The sequence below is a fragment of the Enhydra lutris genome, unplaced genomic scaffold (assembly GCF_002288905.1).
Source record: "Enhydra lutris kenyoni isolate GAN:26980312 unplaced genomic scaffold, ASM228890v2 scaffoldscaffold21, whole genome shotgun sequence".
In the NCBI taxonomy this organism is placed as follows: Eukaryota; Metazoa; Chordata; class Mammalia; order Carnivora; family Mustelidae; genus Enhydra; species Enhydra lutris.
The window spans coordinates 8,041,420-8,061,498 of record NW_019154105.1 but is presented as its reverse complement, the minus strand read 5'-3'; the positions used below and the strand labels follow the sequence as shown (position 1 = coordinate 8,061,498).

Here is a 20,079-nt window from a genome sequence, read left to right as displayed (position 1 = left end):
TAGTTGCTACAGAATCTTCTCATTTGTCTTCCGGTTCGGTTGTTTACTTTTTAAAATGTTTCAAAGATTTGTCAACCATAGTCTTAGTAATCATTTGTTTAGCCAGTGGGTAGAGTCTAGAACAACATGTATCTGTCTCTTTCCATTTGAAATAGATAATTTCATTGTACATTTCTTTCAAGATCTGAGATACCAAGGTTAAGAGGCAGGTGACAAGGATTTACCGGTAGTATGATTTGGCAGGAAACTCTAGCTTCCTGAGCCTTAGGTTTATCATCAAGGAAATGGGTATAATAATTATTACTGTGCAAACACACTGTGAACAGCAGTCCTGAGAGGCTACACCCAGTCCCCGACCCAAGTTATTTTTACAACTTCCAGTGATGGCAGTGTGTGAGGAATGAAGTCCAACTCCATCTCCAAAAATAACAGACTTATCTAAGCACCATTTAAAAGTATTAGACCTTGAAGTATTTTCACCAGCATTGTAATAATTCTTCTTTAATTTTTCTCATTGGGTACTTTCAAGGAGGGAAAGAGAAAGAATCTAGGGAAAGAAACAAGGCAGTTTCATAGGGCCATTCCCTGAGTTGGAATTCTTCACCCTAACGACTCATGGCTCATTCAGACAAGAGTAGAAAGATACACCTTTCCAGAGGGATTGTGAATCCTGAAAAATATAGAAGACTTCAGTGTATCAAGGCAGTGACTTAACTTCAGAAAAAGTCTTCCTTGTCTTCCATAACAGTATTTTGAGAACATCATCACCATAGTCACTACTATTATTGATCATACTAATAATAACTAACATTAAGTGGGCCCAGACCCAGAGAGTGTTTAAAATATTCTAGGAGCTGAGCTAAGTATTTTGCATGTGTTGTCTCATCGAATCCTTACAGTCCACTCTATTTATTGTTTATTTTCTTGGTACTGATGAGAACATTCGTAGGGTGAAGCAACTGGCAAGGGCCTCACTATAAGTGAGATACCAAAGAGTGAGGCCCAGATTTGTCTGAAAACTGTCTTTTAACAGTTTGGAAGCAAGTTTCCCCCATCCCTGTGCTGTTGAGAGAATGATCAGGAGCACTGGTTTGGTTAAGAGTTCAGACATTTTGAAGTTCAGAGTTAGGAAGCAGAGGGGTAGAGATCCAATACCCAAGACTAGATTCTCTTTAAGAGTAAAATAAACAAAACATGGGCGCCTGGGTGGCTCAGTGGGTTAAAGCCTCTGCCTTCCGCTCAGGTCATGATCTCAGGGTCCTGGGATCGAGCCCCGTATTGGGCTCTCTGTTCAGCAGGGAGCCTTCTTCTCCCTGCCCCTGCCTGCCTCTCTGCCAACTTGTAATCTCCGTCTGTCAAATAAATAAAATCTTTAAAAAAAAAAGTAAAATAAACAAAACCAACCAGCAAACAAAAAAACACGGTGTACATGATTTTTTTTAAAGAATTGATAGTTCTGGTTCATTAAGTAAACAAATGTTTTTAGGTGTTAAAAAAGAATAATGCTAGAAACAGGTTTATCAAAATTAGTTTACACATTGCAGTATTTCAAAAATCATTTTACAGGGTAAGTCAAAGAAAGGTTCTTTCTCACTTATTACTAAAACCCAGCACATTAAAAATCGTCAGCCCCAGCTTGGCTCATAGAGTTTTGGAATATTTTATTATTCTGCACACATCTTACAAAAATAATTACACTTGCCGCAGTGAGTGATATTAAGGAGATCTGTGTTTGTGAAGAATTTTGTTTGTTTGACTTCTTTTAAATAGACCAAAGGAGAAGAAAAAAAGACTTCTGTTGAGGTACCTCTGTTGCACATTTACTTTTGTGTAACTTAAGCTTGAGAAAGCGAAGTAAAACACGGAGAAAGTCTTTAAAAAATGTCTGGTTACCATTGTTTTTATAATACAAGTTCTGACTGGAACTGTTGACTAAACATACCTGGAGATCCACGCTGAAATTTCCAATAGCAGAAACATTCCTCCTAATTTAGCTCCCCAAAATAATTGCTGACATAGTTTTTGAAGTTATACAGTTTATTTAGTTTCCTAATACAGAATTTCAGACGACTTCAAACACCAATAGCTAAAAGGCCCTGGGGGAGAATTGGTTTACAGAAGTGCCAACTAGATGTTATTATAAGATACACATTCCCAGGACTTAGTAACGTTAGCAAACAGGCAAGAATAAAGTACTTGCACGTTATGTTCGGCATTAACGCTCAGCTTGCCAAAGATGATCACATGGGAACAGGTTCTTTTTCAGGAAGATTATTTGAAGCATAGATGATTCTTTGAAGAAGAACAGATGCCCAGATGTAGCACCCTATTCATTAACCATGACAAAAAAAAAAAAAAAAAAGCATAAAGCAAGATTCTTATACCAAAGAAACAGGGTTATACTTTTTTTGCTCTTAATACTCACTACTAAAATAGGTAAATTATTTGGAGATCAAGGGAAATCTGCTAATCCTTCCAAAGAATGACTTCTTCTGTGAGTCCTCCTCTTGAGTTTCATGCTCCAAGCCTGTGGCATAGATTAAAATTTTAATTAATGGTAACATCCTCTGGATATCATAACTTCTTGGGTATCCCTTGTTTTAAACTCCATGCTGTGAAAGATTATACTCACTGGAATATAAGCTCCATGAGGTCACAGATTGTTTTTAACCATATTCTTCACTGATGTAAGCCCAGCACTAAGGCACTTAGTAGGCACTTACTAAATATTTTTGAATGAATGACAGCAATGCCCCCATGTGTTTAGGCTCTCATAACAAAATATATGCAGAATATACTCAAATGAAGGTCTCATTGAGGCATCAGCTTGGTTTTAAATCCATGACACTGAAATGTGTCCTGGACTTCCTTCACAAAATTTTGCACTAACCAGAGCCTTGTCCAAATAGCAGGATATATGTGACCCAGAGCATTTTACCCCATTCTCTGTGTAACTCGCCTACTCCATAGGCAATGATATGAAGTGGGAAATGTGAGAGACCCACATAATCCACTTCAGGAAGGAAATTCCATTCACTTAATAATATAATATCATTGGAACCAGGAACATCTCACCTGTCAGCTCATATGTTCATGTACTTCATCATATCGTGCCCGGAGCATTCTGGAATGAAGCAGATTTGTTGATTTGTTCGTTGATTTGTTCTTTTCTCTCAGTCCCTGTTCCTCCACTGCTAGAGCTTCCCAAGAAGTTCTATAGAATTTAACAAGGATCCAAGAACTATCCAGCCTGCCCCAGGGGCAGAGACCTTTATTTCTCAGGAACAGTCATCAGTTCAGGTGTAATATCCTTCAGGAGCCTTCTGCAATGCCTTCTAAGCTGATTTAGTCGTCCTCTTCTCACATCTCATTTACCTGCAACCTCTCCCAGAGCAACAAGTTGAACTGAAATGATCAGTGAGTAGCTGCTTTTCCCACTAAACTGCAAGCTTCCTTGGGGCCATGTCTCATTCCTGCCTAGCATTTGTCATGGTGGGTGGCACAACCTAGAACAGTAGGTATGCAGACAATGCTTGCTGAATTCCATGTTCCCTGCGACCATCCTTTAGAATGGCCGTATGGTGAAGATGGAATACAGTTGGTAGAAGTGTTCCTCTCCTACAATGGTAGACACTATTTGAAAAACATAACTTGACATTCTGTTTCGTAGAGGATGTCATTTCTGATTTTAAAAACTCCAAGGATACCTGGGTGGCTCAGTCTGTTGAGCATCTGCCTTCAGCTCAGCTCATGAGTCTAGGGTCCTGGGATCAAACCCCACATCAGGATCCCTCCTTAGTGGGGAATCTGCCTCTGCCTATCCCTCTGCCCCTCCCCCTTCCTGCTCCCTGCTTATGCTCTCTCTCTCTCTCTCTCAAATAAATAAATAAAATCTTAAAAAAAAAGAGAGAGAGAGAGAGAAGAAACTTCTCCACAATCTCATGATGCACCAGAGTTGGTCAGGACCTTTGTTCCAGGTTCCAGAAAATCCGAATAGAACTAGCTTAAGCCAGATGAAGTATTTAATGTAATGATAATATGTCTCATAGAGCCCAAAGACAGGAATAGAATGAAGCTAGTTTTAGAATTACACATAACGGGGACTCAGACTGTCAGAAAACTTGAGTCTTGTCTCTGTTCTCCTCTGACCAGCTTCTTTTGTTTTTCTGGGACATGTGAAGCAAAACATGGCCACAATAGCTTCAAAATCCGCATTTTTATGTCCTAAGAACCCAGAAAGATTAACTTCTGTTCAGGTTCACAGTCCCCTTGGGAATGATTCCAATTCACCCAACTTCATGAAGTATTCACCTTAGACCAACCAAATGCAGCTATAGGTGGGGGTTCAAAAATATGGCCATGCTCTTGGGCAATCTTTTGTTTTTAATTTTTTATTAACATAAAATGTATTATTTGCTGCAGGGGTACAGGTCTGTGAGTTGTCAGGCTTACACACTTCACAGCACTCACCATAGCACATACCCTCCCCAGCTGGACAGACAATCTTACAGGTGTCCACCACACTTCCAAATTCATTAGTTTCTAAGAAAAACCTATAACCAAAATAGATTATTTCAAATGCATGAACTGTAATCTCTATAAAATATAAAAATTTTTAAAACAATAATCTGCAAATTTCTTTCTCTTAATAATTCATGGTACTGATAAAAAAAAAACTTCCAAATAAATATGCTCACTTTGTTTTAAAAATAAATTCACTTTATTATATGATAATGTTGACAGTTTACATAAACAACATCATTTAGACTATACAAAACAATTATAAAATACATTTTTAAAAGATATGAAAATCTTTGAAGTTCTTTCTTCATATCAGACCTACCAAATTTTAAGGGATGCCATTTATATTTTAGGATCAAAACAAAATTCCCAAGCCTGACTTGGTTTGAGAGTTTCCACTGGTCAACCAACATCAGCTTAGGGAAGAAGAACCGTTTTCAGCATTTTGTTTTGTTTTTAAATGCTGTAACAACCGTTTGTTTCAAGCACTTTGGTATCAAAGTACACCGAGAAAAAACAAGGGCATAGATTAGCCCAGAAGACTTTTGAAAACAAAGCATGTGCAGCAGGAATCCAACGGATATAGTCCTGTTTCAAGGATGGTTATTAAGTCAGAAGGAAAAACAGATTCAGAAGATAACTAGTTGTTTGGCTTAGCTCTTCATATATTTGAGCTATTTCTGTGAAGACAACCTCATTCTCACTCAAAACACGATATGTGCTAGAAAGTGACATCCAACTTCATCTTCAGTCTGAATTCTCCTCTTCACTTTGTGTATGAAGTCTATACTGCAGAGTAAAATCTGCTAGGATTCTGGAATAAAACCTGCTTAGCTAGCTTCACAACAGCAGAAGTACAGCAAGTGGGGGACACCTTCCATCAGTTTTCATAAATCACCCACCCAGTCAGTGTAGACATTTTCATATTCTGTGGAATACTGGCTAAATATAGATTTAGCTTTTTCAGTTTTAAGAGTCTTTATTAAATATACTATGGAGTTGAAGGAACATTTGGCAAGATGGCCCCAAGTAACAGATGCTCACGGTCATGATTTCATTGCATCAACAGCCACTTGAGAGCAATCACAGGTACTGATTTTTGGAAGAACAAAAATGAGGCTATGGTCACAGACAGTGTGTGCCTGGGCTCTGCTGTGGTGTCACTGACCATTGCCCAGGAATAAACAGCCTCTTCTTCCAGTGCTATAATTTATCCCTTAGTTAGCGTGAACACTTACCTGGGCTTAAAGATGCTCAAGCATTTACTTTCCATCTTTATTCATTACCCTAGCTGTGGGGGCAAATCTGTTTGCTTTACTAATGCAAGAATTTATTCATGCCGCAGAGAATTTATAAAGGAGCAAAGGAATATAAAAGAAGTCAGTGCTGCAGAAAACATGATGGTAATATTAACATATACAGCCAGGACTCTCCAACCTGAGTTTCTCCAGGAAAATATCCCCAGCATCTCAGAGTCATGGCAAAACATAATGTAGTATGAAGTCTTGGGTTATATTAGTGAGTTGGGTTTTACCCACTCTGATCAACAAAAATCATAGTTAAGAACCCAAACTGAAGTTGGGTATATCTTGGTTCCAATTTCAGCTCCACCAATTCCTACCTCTGTAAATCCGGGTTGTGATATTTAACTTCTTTGTGTCTGTTCCCATATATGGGAAATGAGGTTCATAGGAGATATTCATAGGTTCTTAAAAGGATTAAAGGAAATGATATACTTTAAACTCTTGGTCCACAGTATGTGCTGGATAAATGGCAGCTTTATTTTTAATGCAGTTCCTAAAATCTAAACTCCTTCTCACTCTCTTTTTTTGTTTGACTGGTAATACTGGTAACAAAACTTTAAGTGGACGTTTATTAAAATTTCTTAACTGAGTGCTTTTTCCCAATTACTGAACAATAATAAAATTACTTATTATTATAAAAATAGTAAAAAACACAGACTAACATTACAGACAAAAAGTAAATACATCATTTAAAATTCATTTCTCCTGGCTCTTTTCCTGAGACACATTCTGTCCATTTCCTAATGAGCAAGGCATCTTGAAGCTTGCCACCAGCCTGGAGGTAACTTCATAGCCTGCAGGAATGAGGGAAAAGACAGCAGGCTGGTTAAGAGAAATGTACTATGGAAATTAAAAAAGAAAAATCTAGAGCCAGCATTTTTGTCTTCAGTTCATTAACGATTACTGTCATCCTGTAATAAGCTAGGAGAACATTATGATTTCTCGACAAGCAGTTGCTGTAACCCATGCATCTGCTGGGTGTTTCTGGGAGAAGAGATTCTTTCTACTGCTACCTGAGCTATGGAGAGTCACTGGTCTCTCTTGCTGGAGGTGACCAAGGAAGCACATGGCTCACTGCTACCACTATGACTTGAAAGGAGCTAGCCAAGGATGAAGCCAACTCTTTGATATGTGAGAATAAAAAGAGAAATAATGCTTCCTGGTGTGAGAGCCTCTTGTTCACCCACGTGTGCAGACTATCTTCTCTCTGGACTGCCAGTTCATGTGAGCCAAAACATGTCCTTCATTTTAAATCAGTCAGATTGGATTTGCCTCTATCACAGCCAAACTATCCCAGCTCACCAATGGTATTAGCCCTCCTCCTTTTGTACCCTAGGAACCTTTCTCTGCCCACCTCCCTCCCCAACTCTGCACTCCAAGGGGAGGGGTCTGACACATCACAAGGGCTCCCTTGCCTCCTGGGTGCTGCTTGGGTTTGGCTAATGGGAGGCACTTTAGGGAGACCTAAAGGCAGGAGGTGAGAAAGTTGGGGGTGTTTTTTCTGCCTTTCCTCCTCTTCCTTGTTTTGGTTCCAGCAGTGACTACTTCCATCCTCAGATATAGCTCCTACAGAGTATAGGCCCTCTGGTGGCCAGCCTCTGAGTGCCAAAGTAACCTTCCCCAGCCCTTCCAGGCATGGGAGGGAGCAGCCTCCTGCCAGTGTTAAAATTCCAGGAGCCTTGAAGTTCCTGTGGTTTCCCCAACCCTGCCCTCCCAGTCCCTCATCAAAATCTCCTTCTTGGATCCAGGTGGGATCCTAATTGATGTAACATTTAAAGAGCTTAGAACAGTGTCCAGCATAGCATAAATGCTCAGTAAATGTGGTTATTATTAAAACATGGTTATTAGTTTTTAATGTGAGATTATTAAACTAAAATACCTCTTCCTCGCACCCAAAAATGAGGAAGAAAAAGTGTAAACTAACTGCTACAACCATGCAGAATTAGAAAAGAGGATGATCTCAGAACACCAGAAAAAGTGTAGGAAAGTCCTCATTCCACGTGTCTCTCAATGCGGTAACATGCAAAAGAGAGAAATGAGAAAGTCTTTTATTCGGCTTCAGATTCTATGAAAAAAATCAATTTACTTTTAGCTGTTTCTAAGCACAAATTCCAATCATTGATTTATTAGACAAATTAAGCCCCATTTCACCAGGTAACAGTTACCTGAAAAGCATCCCATCTACCAAATTCATCACACTTACCATTAAGCAATACTAGTCTCTTGAATATCTTCATTTATTGGAGTTATATCTTTACCCAGAGTTTCCATTTCTTCTTCCTTCTTCCTTCTTTTACGACGCTTCTGAAGAGGACTTGGAAAACAAAGTGTCAGACATTAGCACAAGCCTGTTAGTTCATGGGAACATATAATCAACCATCAAGTGGGCCTATGATCTTATTTCTAGATGGCTAAAAATTTGTAGGTTCATTTTTTTCTTAAATATGTTAGGTTCTCTCTCAACCTATCTCTCTCCAGGCCCAAATGCTAGCCACAGTTGGCCAACGTCTGAATAGAGTAGAGTTACCTAAATACAAATACTATGGTACCTAGTTGTTGATGAAGCTTGGTTAGCACAAGCAAAATTTCCAGGACCAGTTATTTTACTAATAAGCACTATTTAGTGCATGAGTAAGAAATAGTACAAATTGGAAAGAGACATAAGAAAACCAAGAGAGTGAGAGTGGCCTCTGGATATGTTAATTACACTTACTGATACATTAAAAAAAAAAAGTGTTAGATACTCTGGACTGCAGTCCAGTTTCTTAAAGTATAATTCCAAATCGATGTGCTAAAATAGGCCATTTCTCAGCTCTGCCCCAAAACTGGTGTTATAAAAACTCCTTTTTGCCATTAGGCAAGTAAAAGAAATTTTTAAATAACTTTCCATTTTATAGCTAAAATGAGTCATACAGATTATCTGGTTTAATCATCCTGTTTTACAGAAAATAAAATGCCAGATTAAATATGTTAAGAAGAGGTTCCTGGGTAGCTCAGTCTGTTGAATGTCTGCCTTACATACACAATGGAGTATTGTTAACTACAGTTGCTATACCATACTGACATCCCAGGGACTTACTTATCTTACAACCAGAAGTGTATACCTTTGATCACCTTCACACTTTTGGTCCACTTTTTTTTTTTTCAATCAAGAGATTTAAACACACTTTATTTTTAATTATAATACTCATGCTCAGTAAAATGACAAAAACTATGCATTGTGTGTTTTATCATAAGTAGATACTTCAACAAAAATAATGGTAAACCTCAAAATGTGGTTTATTTAAATCATAGCAAAATAGAAAGAAGAAGGAAGAAGGAAAGAAGAAGACACAGCAACAAACAATTTCTCAGATTTACTTAAAAGTAAAGTTAAAAAATACTTACTGACAGCATGCGCAGACACCGACCACCAAAATGATAAAAATGACCATAACTGCTATCAAACAAATCACCAAAATCTGCCCTCTATCTCCTCTGAGGTAAAACAAGTCAACTCTCTCACATCTCGCCCCAGTGTAGCCTTCATCGCAGCTGGAAAAACAAAACAACAAGGTAAACAGTGCAAGACTTTGAAGAATCTCTACAATTTCTTGTTTGAAGAAACTAACACTGTTGTCATTAACTGGAATTAATAAAGGGTGCAGTTCCTTTAAATTTTTTTTTTTTAATTAAGCTGTATCCCGCTGTGTTCACAAGTAATTTCACTTTCTTTGCTTGGTTGAAAACCTGTCAGCACTTGAACATTAACAATATGGCTAATATAAATAAACAGAGATGACAGCAATTACCAAAACTTAGTTTAAAGTTTTAGATTCCGAGCTTGAAAGAGAGGGGATGGTAAAATTCCCTTTGCAGCCTTCCCAAGCACTTAAATAATACTATGACAAGGAATTCAAAATCCCCAGGACTTCCCATCCCATTGTAGGGCCCTCAAAATGCCCCAATCCTCTTGCAAATTATTTAAAAATTACACTATTTAATATGATCCAACGTGGTAATGGGTGTGAAAGTTCATAGACCAATGCCTAACACGTAGAAGGCTAGATAAATGTGATTCGACAGGATTCCTCTCTCTCTCTCTCTCTAACTTCCACCCACCAGTTCTGATTCTGCTACTCAACGTGGCTACAGATGAGTTGAGGCTCCTTTATTCATCACCTCTCCAACCACATCCTTCCAAAACACAGTGAGTCTTATCTTTTCTGGCTCCTTTATCTGATGCTCGAGGGACGCCATGTCCTCCACTGTCCTGTAAGTGGCCCCTTTCTCTGTGGTTGTCATAAAGTGCAGTGACCAGACAGCAACAAATCTCCTAGGGGGATGTTCACTTTCCTCAGTCTGTCAACTCTTTATCAACATAGACTTAGGATATACCCCAATAGAGCAGGTTCCCTTTGACCAACCCAAGACTTGTCTGAGCAACGCTCAAGAAGATAAAGGCTCGGTGACTTGGGGACTGTCCAAAGTATTCTCTGAATCACGTTAGATGCTTCAAATGTGCATAAGAAGTTTGTTGGAGGACACTTCCAAACTGAAAATATATGTTGTGAAATTTAGTCCCTTAGCATGAACAATGCAAATTCAACCCTTCAGACTCATTCAAAACAAAAGAGATGGTGGTGGCATATACAATCATATAAATCTCAAAAAGACGAAATTCTGCTTCTTAAACAGATTTCTCTGTAACCTTGGTTGGTTTTCTTGGCTTTGTTTATTTTGTTCTGTTTTTATCTTTTAAACAAAGGATCTATTTGCCAGGCCATTCTATAGGTTATGTTTGACAGGAGCAAGGTAGTTAATTCCCACAAAGCCTATATTGCACAAGTAAGGAGATCCTTTAATGCCAACATTATAACTGATATAATGCTTGAAACAACTACAACAAAAACTAGCTCAGCCACAGCCATCAATTGAAAGGTAAGGCTCAAGGCAAGCAAAAGAGAAAAGATATCTAATGGCATCTATTGCAAAAGGACCCTAAGGATGTATGAGGGAAAATTGCTTCCTGCAAGATAGCCAGGCATCTTTGTCACAAGGTCAAAATCACAGGAAAAGACCTTAGAAAGATCTTGAAATATCAAAAGTCTCTTACACTTAGGAAAGGAACTGGAGGGGAAAATCACATTTAATTTCATGTGTGAGAGGGATATTTTTTAAAGAGTTTTTTTTAAGGTCATAATTAAGATCTTACAAATATAGTCTCTTCCAATTAGCTTGTTTCTCTGACAAATTTACTGAATATGGCATTTTTAAACAATAACTTGCCCATAAAATACACAGCAATTACTTGCTGCTCTTTCAGAATGTTTTTCTAATGGTAAGTTCTGGGTTCAGTGGCTTAACCAAGCTTTAATTGAATTTCTCAATAAGCAGTACTTCCTGCGAGCTATAACCTGATAAGGTCATGCAAGAAGGTCAAACATGTCCACAGCCAAGTTATATAGTGGCTCTTATGCTAGTTCCCTTCTCAGCAAACCAGTAACATATCAGCTAATGGTCATTTTAGTGGAAGAGAAAGAGATCAAGAGGGCCAGATCCTAGTAGACGTTTATTAAATGCTGAATAACTGAATACATGAGTTTTTATTTAATAAGCATCTTACATAATGTAAAATAATTTTTAAAGATGCCCATGGCCCTTCAGGATTTTGGCAAACCAGATTTAGGATCACTGTTCTGAAATAATCAGCAGACACTATCGTAAGAGACTTGTAACTATTATATCAGTTGATCCTTATAACATCTTTTGAGATAGCTGCCATTTATTAATAACAGAGATATAGAGAAATTATGTGAGTCGGGCTGGGATTTAAACTCAAGAAGTTTGACTCTCGAGTTTCTGCCCCAAGCACATGCAACCCTGCTTAAGTGAACTGTGCTGCATAAATAAATAAAAAGTATGTGTCTGGAAACAAATCATCCCCATTCTAAGAAAATACTGAGAAGACTCAAGGGATTTGAGTTATTGGAAACACACCATTTTTTTAAAATGGAAAAACAGGAGTCCACGATTCCTGTAATTCCAAGCACAAGGGGGTACCTCTGGTTTTTCAGGATAGCAGAGTCCCCCATGGCAAGAGGGTTTTGTCTAAATCTATGCTATGCCAAGTCACTCAAAAGGTCAAGTCACGTCAAATATGTCCCACTCATCTCAGTGGTACAATTTATGGAACATCTACTCTGTGCTGGGTACTATAATAAGGATTTTTTTTTAACAGATTGCTTTATTTTCAACAGTTGAGAGGGGAATATTACGACCTCCTTTTGTAGTAGATAAACCGAGACCCAGGAAAGGTAACAGAACCAATATTAACAGTGCTTATAATTGGTGCAGACAAAATCTTAACTTAGGTCTACCTGACTCCAAAAATCCGTGTTCTGACTCCTATGTTCTTCAGCTTCCCATTGATTCTATAGCTTTTTACCACTCAGAAGCTGTTCTTGGACCAGAGGAAGTTGTTCTTAGTTTTGACAGCATAACTTTAGATGGACCATGCTAAAGGGACTTATTTATTTATTCACTGGTCATTTCCTGAACACCTATTAAATTCTGGCCCTGCGCTTGGCCCTGGAACACAAAAAATGAATAAGCCACAAGACCCACCTTTAGGTGCTCACAGACTCAGAAGAGACCCTCAAGGAAACCAACAGCCATGCTCCAGAGGAAAAGAGTTTTCATAGGAGGGTGACTGGATCTCAGAGAAAGGACAACTAACACACCTGAGTATGTGTCTGAGAAAGGAAAGCCAATGCCAAAGCTGGGGTCCAGGAGGAGCTGATGTCCAAGTTACACCTAAAACATCAGTAATGATAAGCTCTCCAGACTGTGGGAGCTTGTGTGATAAAGCATGAAAAGGAATGTAGGATTTCAGAGGAACATTTGGGCATACAGTGAGAGATATGGCTAGGAAGGTGAGCCAGGATCAGAGGAGCTTGCAGAGGCCATGGAAATGAGTTTTAACCTCACACTGAAGGATATGAGCTGTGTTTTGATCTTGGGTGGGTAGATTACACATTGTGGTTTTCATTTTAGAACGTAGGAATATTAAAGAACAATAAGTCTGCAGACCTAGGGATAAGTTGGAAAAATGTACTGGGTTAAAGAGCATTAATATATTTTTTAAATTTTTTATTTCTTTTCAGCGTAACAGTATTCATTGTTTTTGCACCACACCCAGTGCTCCATGCAATCCGTGCCCTCTCCAATACCCACCACCTGGATCCCCCAACCTCCCACCCCCCTCCCCTTCAAAACCTTCAGATTGTTTTTCAGAGTCCATAGTCTCTCATGGTTCACCTCCCTTTCCAATTTCCCTCAACTCCCTTCTCCTCTCCATCTCCCCTTGTCCTCCATGCTATTTGTTCATTATTATTTTTAAAACTTGGGACACCTGTGTGGCTCAGTCATTTAAGTGTCCAACTCTTGATTACCGCTTAGGTCATGATCTCAGGATTTTGAGATCAAGCCCCACGTAGGGTTCTGCACTCGGTGTGGAGCCTGCTTAAGATTCTCAACTCTACCCTCCCCCCCACCAAGAGCCATGCTTGTGTGAGCATGCATACCCTCTCTCTCTAAAAGAAATAAAATAAAAAATAAAAATAAATAATTTTTAAAACTCAATATAGTCTCTTAAGCCAGTGAGCAATTAGAGGAAATAAAAAAAAAAAGAAAGAAAGAAAGAAAGAAAGAAAGCAGCTCTCTTCTTTCCCAACACACACACAAACACACACATTTTTTTAAATTTCCTTACATTAGCAGTTCTTATCCCCCTGTCAGTATCAACCAGTGTATTTATTTTTTAATTAAATTTAATTTTAATTAAATTTTGATGGAGTCCATGACCTTTAAATGTTTCACTAAATTAGGGTTTGGAATCTCTGTTCTGAGACACTTATGAAAAAATAAACCATATACTGTAGGAAACCCACATAAAACCATAAACATTCTATGAACTTACATCAATATTATACTTAAAAAATCACCTTGCTCATCCATCAGGAGAGGTCTCAAAAAACACTTAGAGGGACATCTCTTTAGAATAAAATAATTTTTTTTTCAAAAAAGTTGTTTGTGCCTGAATAAAATTAAACTTGGCCTCAATCTCCTAAGAGGTGGAGAGAGCACTTTCCTTCCAGTCCCCTTCCTAAGGATCAGGCTTTGCAAATCTCTGCTTACAAACAGGCTCATTTCCTGGCACTGAATGGACACCTACAAAAGTAGCTTTTCATCTGGCAGAAAATCCTTCATATTTACGTTAACTACGAACTACCTCAGACACGCCAGAAGAATTCGCATCCATCCCGACCACCTGGGAGATAATGGAGGCTAAAAGCACGTTCACACTGGCAGAGGGTTCTGCTTGGACACGGACTGGGAGCCGATCCGGGCTTTGTTTCAGGAGGAAAGTGCCCGCCAGGTCCTCCCTGAGAAGCCGCCCAAAGGGGCCCAAAGCACGTGGCGGGGGTTGGGGTGACGGCCAGGACCGGGGAAAGGGGTCCCGACCGAGGGCTTGGGGGCTCAGCCTTCCCTGTCCCCGCACGCCCCCGGCCCGCACGGCGGCGCAGCCTCTGCCTGCCGGCAGGTGCGCTCCACTTACACGCACGACGGCGTCTGCTCGGCCACCACGAAGCGACATCGCCCTTTGATGCAGTAGTGCTTGTACTGCTTGGGGCACCGCGCGAAGTGGCCTCTCCGCTTCGACTGCGTGGTGGTAGCTGCCAAGTGAGAAAAAGCCCCGTCAGTCAACTCGCTTCCCAGACACATCTGCGTCGAGAATCCCATTCCCCTCTTTGCGGAGGTTTTTCTGTTGAATGGACTCCAACTTCTTGGTTCTCCTTCTCCCCACATTGGGACACAAGCCAGACTTTTGTGGTCCCCAAATAGCTCGAGAGATAGGGTCTTGGGGATCTTGGTGGGAATGTTGCATATTTTAATTAAGATTTATGTCCAGCCTACCTCTCAGAAACCTTGGCGTTACTTAAAGAGTAAAGCATAGTTGCCATGAGAGAAGGCTACTCTTTCTGTGAAGGCTATCAGAGACACTTTTTTTTCATTTAAAAAAAAATGACCTTTTTTTTTTTTAATCTCCTCTCTCCTCCTCTCCTCTCCCCTCTTCACCCTTCCCTTTCCTTCCCTTCCCTTCCCTTCCCTTTCCTTTCCTTTTTTTTCCTTAAACATGCACATAGCACTTACCAAGCTGGTTATATATATAACCAGTATCCAGCTTGGTAAGTATAATATAATAATAATAATTATATATATATATGTTAACAATGCATATAACAATATAAATTATATAATATATATATATATATATATATGTTAACTTAATGCTTATAACAGCCTTGTGAGGTAAGCATCATTCTAATCTTGCGTTAACAAATGAACAAAGAACAACACATGAAGGCTAAGTCACCTTCTAAGATCACACACAAGTTAAGTGGCAGAAGCGAGACCCAGATGCAGTGGGTCTTGCCCCAGAGTCCATGACCGCCGGACTCTGGCGCTCAGCCAAGCCAGCTGTTCAGCAGGTAGCTGTCATGTGCTCTCAGCCTGATGCACCCAGAAGTCACGCTTGCCTGAATGAGAGATTCTCCCTCATTTAACCCCTGAATGATTTCTCTTGCTCTGAAGAAAGAGGAAAACACTGGAAGCTTCATTTGCAGGATTTGATCCTGCTCCAAATTCCTTGTCTTACCTTTTAGAGTTTTCCTTGCCTAATTTTTTAAACAGGGACAGTAATATGTAATAGTTTCTCCCTTGCTTACATGTAGAAGGTTTTAATAGATAAGGATTGACAAGAGAAATAGTACAGAGATAGAGACTTGTGGCCCATGAGCTGATCCACACCAGACATGTGCCCACACCCAGAGACTACAGCCAACAAGCCAGCTCTGACCCAGGGTTGGACTGGTCATGGTGTGACCAGCAGCATACAGGACTCAGACACCTGTGGAGCCAGAAAGACCACGATGTTCACTCCAGAAGGTCATTTCACACAAGGTTTGGTATGGCACCTGGCATCCCGATGACATTCATAGTAACGACTCCTAAAACTTCTTAATTAATATGATAAAATGAGTACATATAATTGCCCAGGGCCACCAGGAAGGGGAATTGCCAAGAACTTTGAATGATCTATAACCAGCAAATTCCTGTGATGCCAGGTCACAAAGTTTCAGGGGGTGGCAGAATGTTCCTGAGGAACTGGCTGACCTGGTTTTGGTTGGTGACTTGGTTACCAGCTATGCTGACAGCTTGTGCATGCCAGACATTTGCTCCCACGCATGCCAGTCAATGGGACTCTTACTGAAATTTCTTCCAGAAATAACTGCAAAGTGTCTCAAAAACAAAGACCTGTATGTTTTGGCAAATAAACATATCAGTCAACTTCCATTCGTACTTTCTATTTCCAGAGCCCTGTAGTAAGCCCTGGAAGACATCAAAAGAGTAAAGCCTATCTCATCTCTGGGTAAGCTTATGAAGCTGTCTGAGCCTCAGTTTCCCCACCTGGACACTGAAGATGATAACATCTACTGTGGAGGGCTGTTGTGGATCTCGAAAAAGAACTCATGCAGAACTTCCTAGCAGAGGACCCCAGACAATCAAGTCCTCTGTAACTGAGTTGATTCTAGAATCTTGAAAATCTTGGCAATTCTAAGAGAACTTGTATCATTACAAAGAGTGTTTATCTAATAAAAGAAAAAATTCTGGAAAATATGGATTGCTTTTTTAGGAGGAGGTAAGCAAGCTGTGCACTTGTGGAGAATGTTGGAAACAAAAGCTCAGAGTCGGGAATACGTAAGCCTGATACGGCAGCAGGGAGGAGGCAGATTTAATGGAGATGTAGGGGACCTGGTTGGGAACAGCTGAGGACAGCTGTGAATGGAAGTTAGAGACCTCAAACGTCAGTAGGCTGAGGTGTTTACACTTTAAATACAAGACAGGGGAGAGCTGAAGAAGGTTCTTATGGATTAAATTAAATGGTATATGTAAGATCTATGCTTTTTGAGTTTAGCATTGTATCAGTGTATTAGTAGGAAGCTGAAGATTGGATTAGAGTAGGAAGAGGCTGGGAGCAAGGAGAAAACCACTGCCTGAGCCATGCAAACATGTGACGTGGGCCTGCAGCAGGGGCATGGAGGTCTAGGAGATGAATTTAAGAAGCAGTAAGACTTAGTGATAGATCTGCTGTGGTCCAGAAAGGTCCTTCCTTCTTTGCAACTCAAACCTGACATTAAGCTTAAGCTATGTGGCTCTGTATCCTGAGCTTTACTACTTCCTGTAGTTGTTATGCTCCTTTAAATGCAGCCAGCCTTTTAATAAACCCCATACACAGCAAGATACCAAAAAGTGCCTTGACCAGCAGCTGCTGGGTGCAGTGACCTGACTGGCCTCAGCCCATCCAAGCAGCACAGACCCAGGCCAGGGAAATGGTTGCCAGGCCCTGTCTGAATTATTCACAGAGCTCTCTCCTTTGCCAAATAAACACGATCTTAAATATCCCAGCATTATTCGGATTTAAAAACCCTTCCATGCCACCAAGCAGAAAACGTCCAGTGATTTCTCTATGGAACTTTAAAAACTGGAGAAAACTACATCGCACATACGGCATGGCCCTCCCCCCACCTCCCCAAACAGATGGGATCATCGTTTCTCTCTGATGGAAATGAGAAGTCTTATCAGCATACCCCTTTCAAAAGGCCCCCTCAATTCCAGGTGCCTTCATCTGTTACTCATCAAGGTCACATTATCTGAAAATTGAACAACTGTGAAATCTAACATTTTCTGCCTATCGTGAGACCTGATGACATTGAGCAAGGGATGGCAAGGCCTACCCTTCCACTGCAGAGATGTTTATCAAGAAGTTAATCCAATGACAAAAGAATGATTCGTCCCATGTATTGTGTTTCTTTGTTGAGAAGCAAATGACCTGGTCTTGAAAACCTAATGTGAAAACTCCCCTCATACTGGAGGTGGTAGAAACTAATTGATCTTTCTTCCCTTCCACCTTATTCTTTTCCAACCCACGTTTCCAAAACCAAAACATTCTATGGGAGTAAGTCGGTCCCACATACTGAAAAATGTCAGCACAAACTCTCAAGCGGTGGGGCGCCGCAGGTAACATACCTCGGTCTCTTCTTGGGATGCCAAATTCCAAAGACTCTAAAGCCAATTAGGTAAGAAACTCTGAGGGTTCCTGCAGGTAGGTGTATGACAATATCTAATTCTACGTAAGAACATCTTTTTTTCCATCATATGGGCAGATAGACAAGAAGTGGTTGCCTTCCTTGGGTCATATGAACACTTAGATGAGATGTGATAGATTCGTCTTGGGTCAAACTTCAGTGGAGGAATAGCGCACACAATCAAATGATGTAGTTTAGGGATGGACTCTTTCTCATTTTGATGGATACTTTGATTAAACCACACAGTTCCCTGATCTTCCTTGGAGACGATTCTTATTCTCAAACCCAATCAGGCCTTGTGATGCTTTATGTTTGAAACTCCTCAGAATTGACACATTAGCTTTACTTTTCATAAAACGTTCACTTAGTTCTTCCAGGTGTGCTCATTATAAATCTATTTAATGATTTTATAAATTATATCAATATCATCAGCTTTTCTAAAATCAGCTTCAAGGGTAATATATTTTATGTAATTCTCATTACAGTGTGATAACCACATAGTATCTCTAATCCCCTAGGTAAATATGCAGTTAAATCTCTGTGCAAGAGATTTAAAAGGAGGGCCTAAATTTTGAGATAAAATTCCCATCAGTGTTAACAATGAGAGAAAGGGGGTAAAAAAATACCTATAAATTTTTCTTCCCCCCACCCCAGTAGATATTCGACCTTAAAAAAGGAGCAGCTAGTGGACAGAAAAGTTTAAGTTCGCAGAGACATATCTTCCTAGTCTATGAAGTAGAGGCTAAGCCTTTAATCTTCTAGTCCTTGACTTCCTGGCAACTTCCCAATAGGGGTTTCCTCCCTTTACAACCTTCTTAAGCCGGGAGGTGAGGAAGAAAGTTTTATATTTTCTAAGTCAATTTTCCTTCTTATCTTGACAACTATCTCCTGGAGACAGGGGAATATAAATTCATTCTGCCCTTGAAGAAGTGCAAAATTTGAAAATCTCTTTTATCTGAGGACTCCTATTTGTGTTACAACCAATGCCGTTTTCCACAGAAATGCAAGAGTTGGTGACTCCAGGTAAAGAAAAAAAAGTCTCACAGATGTATTTGTTAACCTTCCAGTGTTACTAGAATATGCTTAGAAGGGGGTTAATCAGAACAGATCGGCATGTCTTTTAACCAGGAGGGCTGGGCCAAGGATTTCTCAGCTTCCAGGGGAGGGCCTTCGCTTAGAGCTGCCCTTTCTCATTCTATCCCTTTAAAGGAAGAAAAAAATAACTTAGTGTTGGTGTGTGAGTGTATTTGCACATTTAAAATTATTCAGCTAGGGGGCACATAAAGAAAACTGGACAGGAAGAAAACTTGCATTTCTTTTGTTTTTTTGAGAGTGCGTGTTATGGGATTCTGGTGTATATAACGCCTCCTTTGCTTGGTCTCCTTTGCTGGTTCTCCCATATCCCCCAGAATCTAAATTTTACAATGCTTTGGGACTCAGTGCTTTCTCATCTTTTCTCTTTACACTCCCTTTCTGAGCATTTCCTGGCTTTGAATGCCTTTATGGTAACAATCCCAAATTTATGTTTCCATCCCAGATGTCTTCCTTCAGTGTCCAGCAGCACAACGAATATCTCCACCTGGTTGTCTAACTGACATTTGAAATTGACACTACCCAAATGGAACACCTGATTTCCCCCCTCATATCTGGTCTTTCCTCATCTTAATAAACGAAACCTACTTTCTTTCTATGATTCAGGCCACATATCTTAGAGTCACTTCGATGTCTTTCTCTTTTACTCTACATCCAATTCGTCAGAAAATTCCATTGGTTGTACTTAAAATATATTCACTTTTCCTTCCATCTCTACTCCCTTGGTCTAAGCGTGACATTTATCTCTAGACCAGAAGTAGTCTCCATGGCAACAATTTCTAATAGTCTCCCTGCTTCTGTCTGTCCCCGCTTAACTGTCTCATCTGCTCACAGACACTGAGTAATGTTATTAAAACTCAGAGCTGAAGGTTTTATAATCCCCAGCAAGGCTCTCCATGACATTACCCTTTACCTCTCTTTCCCCATTACCTCTACGACCTCATCCTTGACCATGTTGTTCCTTATTGCAT

At 39.9% G+C, this 20,079-nt stretch overlaps 1 protein-coding gene across 1 annotated transcript in view; it reads right to left on the bottom strand.

The window, feature by feature from the left end:
- Positions 1-4,701: 4,701 nt before the first annotated feature.
- Positions 4,702-20,079, bottom strand: part of LOC111149213 (betacellulin) — a 43,095-nt gene continuing 27,717 nt past the window's right edge. The window contains exons 3-6 of the mRNA XM_022506160.1: positions 14,425-14,542; positions 9,213-9,359; positions 8,029-8,139; positions 4,702-6,619 (exon numbers count right to left, since the gene is read on the bottom strand). Coding sequence (XP_022361868.1) covers positions 8,031-8,139; positions 9,213-9,359; positions 14,425-14,542 — 374 coding nt within the window. The 3' untranslated portion in view covers positions 4,702-6,619; positions 8,029-8,030. The remainder of the gene's footprint in view (positions 6,620-8,028; positions 8,140-9,212; positions 9,360-14,424; positions 14,543-20,079) is intronic.